The following is a 14363-nucleotide window of genomic DNA, read 5'->3' as shown; positions in this document are numbered from 1 at the left end:
CAGGCATATGTTTCAAGAGTGATGTTCCCGTTATATAAGATTATAGTTTTTATTTATGCAATGCAAATGTTATAGTTTATGCATGTCCATTCATTATATTCATCCATTGATTTATTTGGATATAATATGTGATACATTTATTATGATAGATAAAGGACAGGTTCGACATAGTATATAGTAGTTTATTTTTCTTTATACATATACATTTGTTATTTGTATCTATTTTATTATTTGGCATTCTATATGTAATCAGATTTACTAGCAACAGCTATTATCAATAGTTAACATGAAGTGGGAGCTTTACGCTGAGTGGTTACTGAATGTATATGTAATATAGATGCTTTTTACAGTTTCAAGTTTGACTCCAGATGTAATTTTCCTGGGTCATTTGCATTATTATTATTATTTTTATACACTGTTTATTTTTTAATGTTCAAATTTGGAATATGTTAATGTGATAAAACACTTAGTTTCATCACAAACAGTTGTTTTTAAGTAGATGTATGAAAAAAGTTAAATATATGAGGCTATGAAGCATTGACGCGTTCCATTGTGTATGGGTTATGAACGCGCTTATGAAATCTGTTGATTTGTTTAAATGCACATTGTCACTTTAACTTTTTCATTTTTCTAATTGTATAAGTAGTTTAATTGGATCAATTAGGTTTGTTTTTAAGTATAAAAAGCGAACAAGAGTTATCATTAGTTAGATCTGATGAAGCGTGCATGGAGCACGCAAAAGCGCTCATCTCCTGGTTTTATCGAATAAAGTTGGATGTTAACTTAAATCTGGACTTTTCGTGGTGTATTCTGCAGTTTATTTTTTATGCTATAACATTTGAATAGGGTTAGGGGTGAGTTTTACTTCATATGGATGGGAAGCCTGTTCCAGAGAAGGGGTAATCTTTGAGGCACATTTTTATATCACAGGTGAGGTTTAGGTCCTTAGATTGGGTATTTCTGATGCTATTTGCACTCGATCCATCAATGTGGGATCCAGGGATGCCTTGTAAGTTAGGTATATATCACCATGCAGCAGTCTGTAGGAGAGTAAGTGCACGGATAGGACTTTGAGATAGTTCACACAGAACATGCTATTTACTCCATGCATTTTTTTTGTGAGGAACCTCTGTGGTCTCTTAAGCTGTTGCAAGTGCCTGATCAGGTACATGCCAAAAGGTGCACTGTACTTGATGACTGGTCTGATGAGAGCTCAGTACGGGGGAGCAATGATCTCCTTAGACCTGGATACCATGCCCTTACTTATAAGTTGTAATGTAAAATGATTTTCTCACCGCAGTAGATGCATGGTGGTCAATGATCAGGTTACTGTCAAACATGTGTTCCCAGATCCATGACCACTGTATCGACTTTTAGGGGTTTATAATCAATCTGATAATTTCCAAGAGTGGCTACATTTCCAAAGGGTATTATTATGCATTTTTTTTCATATTAAGTTTTATCCCATGACTTTGTGGTAACTGGGGAGAGACAAGCAAGTAATGAGACACTGGAATGTCTGTGTTGGGAGCTGTTTTTTTTTACCCTGCCTAGGGCCCCATTTAACCATGATCTGTACCTGGAGAACACTGGCTCTTATTAATAAGGGTTATAAAAAGTGTTACTACAACATAGGACTGGTAGTGTATTAGCTGAAGTTTTAGATTTGCATATTTATGGAGTTTATTTATTTTATTTACTCCTTGTTGAATGGGTTAGCCCCACTAGGCCAGTATCCTCTTTTTAGGAAAACCAAGGTGGTATTAATACTGACAAAGTTAAAGGTAAATTTATTAAAGATATGGTGATTTTATTTACAGAAGTGGTTGGGCTCCCTACTGAATTGTTGGCATTCAAAATGCAGAGTGCCAACATGAGAAAAAAAAAGAAAGAAAGAGAAAATCTCCAAAGAAGAGTGAATCTCAAACATTGTTCTTCTTCATTGAACCTCTTTGAATCTCTTCTGCTCCAAAAGCAACAAGTTTCACACAATTGGCCAAATGAAGTTGTTCACCAGCTCTTACTCTAGCAAATGTTTCTGCTGACATAAGATTGCACTTTGAACCAGTGTCTACCTTGAGCTCCATGGGTTTGCCATTCCTCTGTAAGGAAATGGAAAATAAGGATGCACTTCTGTTCTTTGACAACAAATCTACTGCATTAACCTTTTCACAGACCACTGACACACCACACACTTGTAGTATGGGGGCTATTTTACTAAACTAGAGAAAATAGAGGGAAGGTAGACATAGAAATACACATGATGAGAATATTAAAAATATTTAAGAAAGTTGTAACAGAGTATGAAATCTTATGATCCTCACCACTGCCAATAATTTGTATACAATGTAAGAAACAACAGCCTCATGATCCACATTCTGACCTGTAAATAGAATGTGAGGAAGTTCACCTAAAGAGTTTATTAAAAATGTATATTACTGTATTAGTTTATGACAAAGACATTCACAGTAAAATAATCTTTAATGTGAACAGCTGAAGAACACAATTATAATCTGGCTTCCCTGTATTCAGCTGCCTTTGCTATGCTAGTTTTGTGTGACTGTTTAGTAAAATAGTCTTTATATGTCAAGATATTTCATAACAGTTTATAGTACAAAAGACAGTTGACTGCAGATATATATTGAAGCTGAATAACAGTATATATATGTGTTATTTACAAAGCAGTAGTGGTACAGTAAAAGTCATGTTTAAATGAAATGGCACACTTTTTGTTGTGCAGTTAAAATAGCACTGAATAACTTTTATTTTTTTTTATTTTATTGTTCTAGTTTATTCTTTCCCACATCTGAGTTCCCTATCAGAGATGAATGCAACTTGGAAGGCATCTAACACCATACCTTGTCGTTATCAGCCATCTGATGAATATATACAAAAAGAGATCAGATGGAGTAAAGATGATCGAACTGTAATACAAAGAGACAAATCAGGTGATCATATCCCAATGTCCAAATACAGGGGCAAGGCAAGTATTCTTAATAGCCCTGCAGGTGATGTGTCCCTCATCTTAAACGTGATGCTTGGTGACAGTGGAGTGTATTTCTGTGAAGTTACATGGACCTCCAGAGGAACCAAAGAGACCGCTACTAATAAAGTACATACACAGGTGAAAGTCATTAAAGGTATGTGGCACTTTTTTTACTAAAGTAAATTGCATCTGTTTATAAATGCATAATACTTCAAAAGATATAGTTATTCTAAAATCCCATTATTAAATTCTTTTAGCTGAAAGTAATAGGATTCTCTCTCATAAAATAAGACAATGCACACAGAAAAGTTACAATATTTTCTTACTTTTTTGAATTTATCTTCAGATGCAGGAGTACTCAAGACCATCATATCTGGTCTAAGTGCAGTGTGACAACTGTGTAAGAAATGCTTTTTTATGCATTTCTTACATTCACTAAGAAAGATATAACCAAGTTATAATGATAATAGGTTACTCACCCGAAGTAAAATTTGTCAAACTGAAAGGAGAAAGCCAACAAAAGCATTTAAAGAGTATTTACCCTTTTCCTGAGGTGGAGCAACCTCATATTTGATTGTATCTGTAAATATCGCAACCCCATTAACTGGCAATGTAGGGGGCATAGCAACCCCAGAGAAAAATTATTTTGGCAATTTTATCTTCTCTTGTCTTTTGTGACTGATACCGTAATTTGCCTGGTTTGGCCATGGATGTGTAACCTAGACCTTATCTAGTTGTTTGTACTAATGTGCTGAAGTAGATAGTTGTTGCATTCTACTCTTATAAGTAATTCATCACTGACAATCCTGAATTTTTTCTGTATCTACAGAGTATTTCCCTCTATTAAGGACATTACTTGGATTAGAATGTGAAAATGAGAAACCTGTTTTGTGTAATAATTTTGTACTATCCAAAGTGTCATTTATGGATAGTACTGAAAGTAATTTATCTGACATTGGAGCAAAATCTGTCTTTTACTAAAATTATTATGTTCTCTGTGGTAAGACTCCACGTGGGCCAGCAGAGTAATCCAGGCTGTAGAGAGCTGAATAAGCGACTTTTCTTGATACTAAGTATATTTTTTGTTGCTTTCCACATCTGAATACCTAGCAACTGTATTTCGCCTGCCTTTCTGTTACATTGAAGCTGTTTTTACTGCATTTAACTTAATATTGCACTTGGAATCCTTGTTTGTTACTATTTGACTGTATTTGTAGCAAATTCTTCTGTGGAGGCTGTAGTAGCTGATTCATAGCATTTATAAGTGTTTGCTGTACCTGTTTCTGCCTGTTTTGTGAAAAAAAAGAAAAAAAATATCTCTTGTTTTTCCTGCTTTACTAGTTTAGTCCAGTTTCAGAGTTGCTGATTCCTGGGCTTTGGTTGTAGTTCCTGTGTACTGTTTCCTTGCCTTATTTGGGGGAAGGGAAGCTACCTTGCTTACCAGTGGGAGTGGGAAGCATTGAGCTGCCTTTTGTCCAGTTTTGTGAGGTTTCAGCCAGTAACTAGTAGTTTATTGGTCGTTTTGGGCCAGTTTCTAGCTTTTCCAGCCCCCTGGTATAAAACTTTCAGCTTGTACCTACTCAGCACAGACTCCACGTGGGCCAGCAGAGTAATCCAGGCTGCAGAGAGCTGAATAAGTGACTTTTCTTGATACTAAGTATATTTTTGTTGCTTTCCACATCTGAATACCTAGCAACTGTATTTCGCCTGCCTTTCTGTTACATTGAAGCTGTTTTACTGCATTTAACTTAATATTGCACTTGGAATCCTTGTTTGTTACTATTTGACTGTATTTGTAACAAATTCTTCTGTGTAAGCTGTAGTAGCTGATTCATAGCATTTATAAGTGTTTGCTGTACCTGTTTCTGCCTGTTTTGTGAAAAAAGAAAAAAAAGAAAAATATCTCTTGTTTTTCCTGCTTTACTAGTTTAGTCCAGTTTCAGAGTTGCTGATTCCTGGGCTTTGGTTGTAGTTCCTGTGTACTGTTTCCTTGCCTTATTTGGGGAAGGAAGCTACCTTGCTTACCAGTGGGAGTGGGAAGCATTGAGCTGCCTTTGTCCAGTTTTGTGAGGTTTCAGCCAGTAACTAGTAGTTTATTGGTCGTTTTGGGCCAGTTTCTAGCTTTTTCCAGCCCCTGGTATAAAACTTTCAGCTTGTACCTACTCAGCACAGACTCCACGTGGGCCAGCAGAGTAATCCAGGCTGCAGAGAGCTGAATAAGCGACTTTTCTTGATACTAAGTATATTTTTGTTGCTTTCCACATCTGAATACCTAGCAACTGTATTTCGCCTGCCTTTCTGTTACATTGAAGCTGTTTTTACTGCATTTAACTTAATATTGCACTTGGAATCCTTGTTTGTTACTATTTGACTGTATTTGTAGCAAATTCTTCTGTGTAAGCTGTAGTAGCTGATTCATAGCATTTATAAGTGTTTGCTGTACCTGTTTCTGCCTGTTTTGTGAAAAAAAGAAAAAAAGAAAAAATATCTCTTTTTTTCCTGCTTTACTAGTTTAGTCCAGTTTCAGAGTTGCTGATTCCTGGGCTTTGGTTGTAGTTCCTGTGTACTGTTTCCTTGCCTTATTTGGGGAAGGGAAGCTACCTTGCTTACCAGTGGGAGTGGGAAGCATTGAGCTGCCTTTTGTCCAGTTTTGTGAGGTTTCAGCCAGTAACTAGTAGTTTATTGGTCGTTTTGGGCCAGTTTCTAGCTTTTTCCAGCCCCCTGGTATAAAACTTTCAGCTTGTACCTACTCAGCACAGACTCCACGTGGGCCAGCAGTGTAATCCAGGCTGCAGAGAGCTGAATAAGTGACTTTTCTTGATACTAAGTATATTTTTTGTTGCTTTCCAAATCTGAATACCTAGCAACTGTATTTCGCCTGCCTTTCTGTTACATTGAAGCTGTTTTACTGCATTTAACTTAATATTGCACTTGGAATCCTTGTTTGTTACTATTTGACTGTATTTGTAGCAAATTCTTCTGTGTAAGCTGTAGTAGCTGATTCATAGCATTTATAAGTGTTTGCTGTACCTGTTTCTGCCTGTTTTGTGGAAAAAAAGAAAAATATATCTCTTGTTTTTCCTGCTTTACTAGTTTAGTCCAGTTTCAGAGTTGCTGATTCCTGGGCTTTGGTTGTAGTTCCTGTGTACTGTTTCCTTGCCTTATTTGGGGTAAAGAAAGCTACCTTGCTTACCCGTGGGAGTGGGTAGCATTGAGCTGCTGCTTCTGTCCAGTTTTGTGAGGTTTCAGCCAGTAACTAGTAGTTTATTGGTCGTTTTGGGCCAGTTTCTAGCTTTTTCCAGCCCTCTGGTATAAAACTTTCAGCTTGTACCTACTCAGCACAGACTCCACGTGGGCCAGCAGAGTAATCCAGGCTGCAGAGAGCTGAATAAGCGACTTTTCTTGATACTAAGTATATTTTTGTTGCTTTCCACATCTGAATACCTAGCAACTGTATTTCGCCTGCCTTTCTGTTACATTGAAGCTGTTTTTACTGCATTTAACTTAATATTGCACTTGGAATCCTTGTTTGTTACTATTTGACTGTATTTGTAGCAAATTCTTCTGTGTAAGCTGTAGTAGCTGATTCATAGCATTTATAAGTGTTTGCTGTACCTGTTTCTGCCTGTTTTGTGAAAAAAAGAAAAAAGAAAAAATATCTCTTGTTTTCCTGCTTTACTAGTTTAGTCCAGTTTCAGAGTTGCTGATTCCTGGGCTTTGGTTGTAGTTCCTGTGTACTGTTTCCTTGCCTTATTTGGGGAAGGAAGCTACCTTGCTTACCAGTGGGAGTGGGAAGCATTGAGCTGCCTTTGTCCAGTTTTGTGAGGTTTCAGCCAGTAACTAGTAGTTTATTGGTCATTTTGGGCCAGTTTCTAGCTTTTCCAGCCCCTGGTATAAAAGCGTCGTTAAGCGATTTAAGCGGAGCTGCCACTGTTGCACACTAGGGCAGTGCGGTTAAGCAGGTTTAAACTATTCGGGCTACCTAAAGTCCACTCTTCAAATTTTCCTTAAAACTACCTTCCTCGAACTATACTACTGATCAAATCAGCATATCCTATAACTAAAAGATCATCTCTACTTGACTCCAAGTAGACTATTCTCTATCTATTAAACCTAGCACTTGCTCCTACAGTACTTATTACCTTGATACGGCACTCTTGTCAAAGATAGTACCCCAAAAGGCAACCCCATTTCTCGGTCACCCACGTCCCCGGAATCTTTTTTAAAGTTTTTGTCTACCCTTCTAGCATGTCGAGGGATCAGTTGCTAGTGTCCTCTCCTGCTCAGCTGGTGAACCTGGGAATATTGAGGCAATGTTTCAATTGCCTCATGTACACTGAACAACCCTCTCCTCCTCCCACAAAACACAAATACATGCGAGAGATGCAACTATACGGCCAAACTGGAGGCTGAGCTCTCTCAACATAGGACTGGCAAGACCAGTCAGGAGGAGAAGGTTACCACACACACTATAGACCCAGTCTCACATAGTACCATTACAACCTCAAATCATACACATAAACACACAAAGACATACTCGAGGCTCTGATCAAAATCTACCAAAACAGCAGAGGCCACCAAAGCAGACACCCAAACAACCACCACCTCAGAACACAACACCCGCAACACATAGACCTCACAGTCAGAGTGTCAAACAGTCACAGCCCTTAAGGCCAAACACAATGCCAGACACACTAGTCATTGGTGACTCCATAGTCAGACACACTGATGTCCCGCTCACCAGACTGAGTAAGGAGAAGGTCACAGTAAGCTGCCTGTCGGGCGCTAGAATCCGCCACATAACGCAAGCACTCAGGTCTCTCAACAGCAGGTACAAATATGACTCAGTCATTGTCCACGCTGGTGTAAACGACCTGAGACATACCTCCTTGGACTACATGAAAAGAGACATTGAGGAGCTCTCTGATTATGTAGCCCAGGCAGGTATGACCCTGACCTTGAGCAGTATCCTACCTTCACCAAGAATGATGCCACAATACAGAGATAAGATGATCAGCTTTAACAATTGGCTTAAACACTGGTGTCATTCAAAGGGGATCCAGTATCTGTCTGCCTGGGATGACATGCTGGACAAGCCACACTGTTTCGCAAGGGACGGCTTGCACCTGTCACCCCTGGGATTCAGGATATTGGCAAAGGCTCTTGCCACCCCCATAGTGCCTTTTTAGGCAAGGCTCAAATTCTAAACCTACCACCCTAGAACACAAAAAGGAAAAAACTAAGGGTAATGCTGCTCAATGCCAGAAGTCTAAATCTCAAAATGCACGCACTCGAGGCCCTTCTCAGTATGGAGAACATCGATGTCTGTGCTGTGACAGAAACCTGGTTCAAGGCTCCTGAGAGCACCCCAGCGCTATCAGGTTTTACCTCATATCATGCGTTCCGGCCCCAAAATCCGGACAATACCAAGAAAGGAGGGTATCCATATTCATCAAGGACACCCACACCTCAAGACTGGTGGCAACGCACGATGCATCGGAGACCATCCAGGTGCAATTAACCATAGGCAAGACTGCTCTGCAAATTGTAGCATGTTACAGGCCACCCTCACAAACTCAGGAAACTCACATGGCCTTCCTGAAAACACTAGAGGGATAAATGTATCACCAAACACCATCATACTAGGTGACTTCAATTACCCTAATATAGACTGGGAACACTACTCAAGCCCAAACACCCTAGCCCAAAAGTTCCTGGAATTCATAAACTCAAATGCCATGGAACAACTAGTCACCATCCCCACAAGAGGAGATAACATACTTGACCTCATCATCACGAACATGGGAGCACAATGTTCAACACCGAAGTATACCCTCACTGGTGAGATCAGATCACAAACTAATCTCGCTGGAGGTCCTCATCCCACCCCACCTGAAATAAAAAGACCACAGTAAACTTCTTCTCAAAAGCCGACTCCACACTTCTAGACTAGTGTGGTCTCCTTCCAGGCCCCGAGCCGGGAAAACAATACTCAAGCCGCTGAATCACTTACAAACGCCTTCTACCAGCACCTGCAGGACTGCATGGATAAGGCAATCCCAAGCAAAACAAAGACTCTTTGTACCAAAGGCAAGCGTCCAGTCTGGTGGACCCCAGCCATAAACAAACTCTACAACAAAAGGAGGAAGCTACTACAAGATAGAGCAAAATCCTTAAAAGGTAAGACACCCTTGATCACTATAAGTAAAAACTAAGAGCTCTCATAAAATCATCCAAAGCAAATTTCGAGAGAAAAATAGCTAAAGACTCAAAAGACAATCATAAGGCCTTCTTTAGCTATGTTAGAAACCTAGGAGGAAACTCCCAGATATGCTCAGAACTAGTTCAAAATGATGTGAAGATTACTGATCCTACAGACATTGCCAACATACTGGCTGACAGGTTCAGTGCAAACTTCTCCCCTCCCCAAAAGGAGAGATATCTATACCAAATGAGTGCAGCCCCCAAACATCTCCAACGCCCAAGTGAGAACTGCTCTCTCCAAAGCAAAACCACAGCATCCATGGGACCCGATGGTGTCCCCGGCTGTGTGCTCCACGAACTCAATGAGGAATTAAACCCACAGCTACGACAGCTGTTTAATCAAAGTCTTACCTCTGGATACATACCCAGGGAGTGGCGCACTGCAACTGTGGTCCCACTTCACAAAGGCGGTGCCTCCACAGACCCTGGAAATTACCGGCCCATTAGCTTGACAAGCCTTATCTGCAAAGCCATGGAGAGGATCATAATGGACCTCATAAATAAAGACATAGGGAATTTGCAGACTTTGGATACAACCCAGTTTGGCTTTGTCAAAGGCAGATCATGCCTTTTAAACTTGGTTGACTTTTTCGAAACAGTCACCAAAGCCATTGATGAGGGAAAGGCAGTCCATACAGCCTACCTTGATCTGGCTAAGGCCTTCGATACAATACCCCACTCGGGTATCATTGAAAAACTCATCAGCTTAAATGTTAACCCATACATCACAAGATGGGTTGCAAACTGGCTGAGTGACAGAACCCACAGGGTCAGAGTTGCTGGCGCCATGTCAGACTCAAAGCCTGTCACAAGTGGTGTCCCACAGGGCTCAGTCCTGGGCCCACTCTTGTTTGGCATCTACTTTTCCGAAGTACAAGCAAACACAGGAGGGTTATGGCTGACAAAGTTTGCAGATGACTGCAAACTGGGCGCCATAGTAGAAAACACATCTGACACAGATATCCTTCAGAAGGGTCTCACAGAAACGGATAACTGGTGCCAGAGCCACGGCCTAAAGCTAAATGCCAAAAAATGCATAGTCATACCCTTCGGGAAAAACAAGGTTACCCCTAGCTACCAAATAGGTGGCAATCCACTGAGCACAGAAGAAGTTATCAGGGACCTGGGGACCCAGGTTGATAGTAGTCTGTCATTTGACACCCATGTAGCTAAAGTAGTTAGGAAGTCCTTCTACATTGCCCACCTTATCATGAAGGGATTCTCATCTAGATCAAGGGAGGTCATAGTCTCCCTTTACTCATCACTCATCAGACCAATGATTGAGTACAATGCCCCATTCGGAATGTATCTGACCCGACACTTGCAGCAGCTGGAGAGGACACAAAAGTTCCTCACCAAAAGGATAAAGGGTCTCAAAAATCTGTCCTATGCTGCCCGACTGAAAGAACTCCAGCTCTATTCAGTCGCTTACCGCTTGCTCAGAGGTGACCTTTGCCTAACATACAAGGCCATGTCAAACCCAGATTTGATGAATATGCTTCACCTCAAAAATCTAGATCCATCAGAGCCACAAGGCGGAGACTTAAACCTCAACACGGCTATTAATAGGACGTGCTGGAGGGATAGATTCATCACCCAAAGACTCCCTATGCTGTGGAACAAAATCCCGGTACATGTGAGGCAGAGCACCTCGCTGGCCTTGTTCAAGAGAAATCTTGACCAATGGATGGGAGATCGCAGATATACCCCAGGAATTACCTCAGTGTCACTGCTCGACAGAGGCACAACAAAATAATGGGTATAGTTCCCCATACTAAAGGGGTGGCGTAAGCCACAAAACGATGGGCTAGGCTTATAAATGCCCTCGGGCAGATAGCCTAGTATGAACCTATGAACCTATGAACCTAATATCTTCTGATCTACTTGAAAGCATAACATTTACACAGAATCCTAATCCAGCTGTAGTTTTAGATTTCCATTAAAAAAACATAATTGTTTTGAATATAATTCAAAGCACTTTATTTTTTAAACAAAAACATCTTTGCCTATGTCATACATGAAAATTTAGTAATCTTACATTTATATAAATGAAAATAAACCATAATGACACAGTTTCAGTTGCAAGCATTATACCTTACAAACCGTGCCAACACAACTGTAGCTGCAAACATTAGACATCACTTTTAATGTATGGTCCAGTCATTGTCAGTCAGCCATTACATAGCTAATTCAAATTGTGCCTTCTTTTAAACCTCATTCTTCATCTGCATGTATTGATCCCCACTCTTCCCATTTTTTCCTGTTTAATTTGCTCCTTTTTCTAAAAATCCCAGTTCCAGTTGTTTTATCTCTGTTACTATCCTTGTTACTTCCAGTAAAGTTGGTTTAGACTTTGATTTCCCTTTTCTAGTAATTGCTTTTTTGGCAGCCATCATAATTAGACTCAGCTAGACCTTAGTGTGTCTAGAGAATTCCAATTCAGTATCATAGCTCAAAAAAATCATTTTCCTAGTTACTCTAATTTGCGTATCCATCATCTCTGACAGTGCAAACTGCAGGGAATCTTTAAAGTCCACCAACTTGTTACACTCCCAGAAAATATGTTCCCAGTTACCTCTTTCTTCCCCATCACATCTCTAACATTTGCTGTCTGCCTGAGGAAAAATTCTTTGGAGTCTGGTTAGGGTATAAAAATACCTACATAAACACTTCCAGGCAAGGATCTTAAATCTTATAGATTTTGTTGCAAATTTGGGAGACATACATATATCTCCCATTGTTTCTTTGTGAATTGATAATCCAGTCTCTCTCTTCCCAATCCTTCCTAACCACCTCTGATTGATTCTTATAGGTATCATGCAATATTTTATATGCTGTGTGACGATTGGAGAGAGATGGACGAAGGCTGCCAGCCTAGTCAAATAGAATTTGATATCTAATTCTGGCATTTGTGAATAAATGTAAAATACAGGCATGTTTTCTTGATAATAAATGTAAAATACAAGCCTGTTTCTTGAGTGTAAAGAAAAGACTGTAAAATGTGAACTTCAAAATTGTTACAACATTGCCGCCTTGCTGTAAAGAAAAACTAAGTCAAGCCTTTCAAATTTGTCTTTTGAAATTTAAATGATTTTATGACATTCTTTGATCTTTAAAGTTGGTTCCAGTCAGGCTGGCTGAAGACATTCTGCCTATTGTGTTAACTAAGGACTAATTGCTAGAGTGTATATGTAAAATGCCTTTTAGTGTTGTATTCTCCTGTGCATGTGTTAGCTTGCTAAATAACAGAGTTTCTATTAGCCTGGGAACTCAGAGCAGGTGTCAAGATGATGCAATATGAATACTGGGAAAACCTAAGTGTCAAAAAATGATGTAATCTCGGGAGGACCAAGAGACATGTTTGTTAGTGATGTTTTATAAACTGTGTCTCAGAGAGATAAAAAAGCATTTTGATCTTGGATATCCGCTTATCATCACTCTGCCTTGTGCTCACATGTAAGTTTTAGCACTGTGATGTCTTGTAGGAATAGTTAAAGCTAGTAAATATTAATTAGGTATTTTTCTTTGAAATCAGACTTGTCCTACTGTATTATTTTACGTTTTTGTGTGATCTGTGAACTCTTAGATATCTCTGTGGTGTAGTAGTTTTGTCTTGTGTTTTAATTATTTATTATTAAATATTTTTTTAAAACCTTCTAACTGCGACTGATTTGTGTAGAGATAAGCTCTAGAGTACATTGCATATTTATAAAGGTTATTGTAATAGGTCACGCTAAAGTAAGCCTTGACGGTTAGTCATACTACCATTGGATATTAATAGTGCACAGTAATAATTGGACACCCTTTTAAGGGCCTTTTAGTAGCTGATATTATTAACTGGGTAGTGGCAGTAATTACTACAGTATAGTCTGGTTAAAGGGGCACAGTTGGAGAATCTGTGTCAGCCTTTCCCAGGAGTGTCTGTAAATTTGTATGAATACTTATCTCAAAGTGTATGTGTGTTGTGTCAACTACTTGTCAGGGACATGAAGCACTGGTTGGACAGAGAGGGTACTGTAGGTTTTAGCTTGCCCAGTTAGGCTGAGACCTGGACCCTATAGCTGTGCCAGTGGGGAGTCTTATTGGGGACCTGGTGAGCAAGGGAGCAACCAGCCCCAGACTGACTGTGATCTCTGTGTGCACTTAGGGGAAATTGTACTTTACTATGTGTATTAGTTATCCTTTCCTCTTCTATGAGATGCCCTCTCTGGTGTTAGTGGTGAGGATTGAGGCACGGTCATCACATGCTGTACTAATTATTCCTTTCTTAATGGCAACTTTTGATCTAGAGTCTTCCAAAAACTCTACCAGTGCTGGTCTTTCGTTTAGGACCCCATATTTCTTTCTCTTTGCTTACAATCTGATATCAATCCTTGATATGGAAGGCAATCTCTAACCTGCAGTCCAAATAAGTTTTTGGCATCTTAACATTATATTACCTTTCCCTCTCTAATTATTTGCTGCCAATACCTTGGTTCCTTTGTTAAATTTCTCCAATATATTCCCACCCCCTCTTCCTATCATCTGTATCAGCAGAATCTCCTTTCTCCATTCCTGTATTGGCTTAGTTCTTAGAATACCTTCAGCTACTTTATGAATATAATATTCTGTAGGATTATTATTGTTCTCCTTAAAAGTCTGCATCCAAAATCCCAGGCTCTCCTTTTTACTTATGATTCCCCCTGTTTCATCATCATCTTTTTCCATTTTGAATTGTAGTTTTCTGTTTATGCTATGTATATGAGCCTTAACTGTGTTGCTCTGAAATATCCTTTTAACTCTTGTAATCCCAATCTGTCCTGTTCTACTGGAATAATATGTTTATCCCACTTGACTCTTGCCATCTTCCCTCCCATTTAAAATCCTTCAGCTCTTTATTAATTGCTATCCACAACTTCTCCTCTGGTTGATAAAAATGTGCCTGACCTGTGTATAAAACTAAAGGGACTAAAAACAGTTTAACTGCTTGTATCTTACTATTGATATCCATATAACAGAGCTTCCATTTCCTCAGTTTTTGTATTATCTTTTGTTTAGTCCCTTCTTACACACGCTTAGCTGCCACATTGGTACCATTTTAATCTACACTTCATTTTGTCATGTCCCCATAAGT

The 14363-nt window shown here is 39.4% G+C and overlaps 1 protein-coding gene across 1 annotated transcript in view; it reads left to right on the top strand.

The window, feature by feature from the left end:
* The window catches only part of LOC122789845 (V-set and immunoglobulin domain-containing protein 4-like), a 569118-nt gene that overhangs the window by 157435 nt on the left and 397320 nt on the right, over positions 1-14363 (top strand). The window contains exon 2 of the mRNA XM_044057281.1: positions 2790-3140. Within this exon, the coding sequence (XP_043913216.1) occupies positions 2790-3140 (351 nt within the window). The remainder of the gene's footprint in view (positions 1-2789; positions 3141-14363) is intronic.

The sequence above is a fragment of the Protopterus annectens genome, chromosome 15.part0, assembly GCF_019279795.1.
Source record: "Protopterus annectens isolate FY-2018-M chromosome 15.part0, PAN1.0, whole genome shotgun sequence".
Classification (NCBI taxonomy): Eukaryota; Metazoa; Chordata; order Ceratodontiformes; family Protopteridae; genus Protopterus; species Protopterus annectens.
Note: the sequence above shows the minus strand (reverse complement) of the source record. Positions and strands in the feature narration are given on the sequence as shown.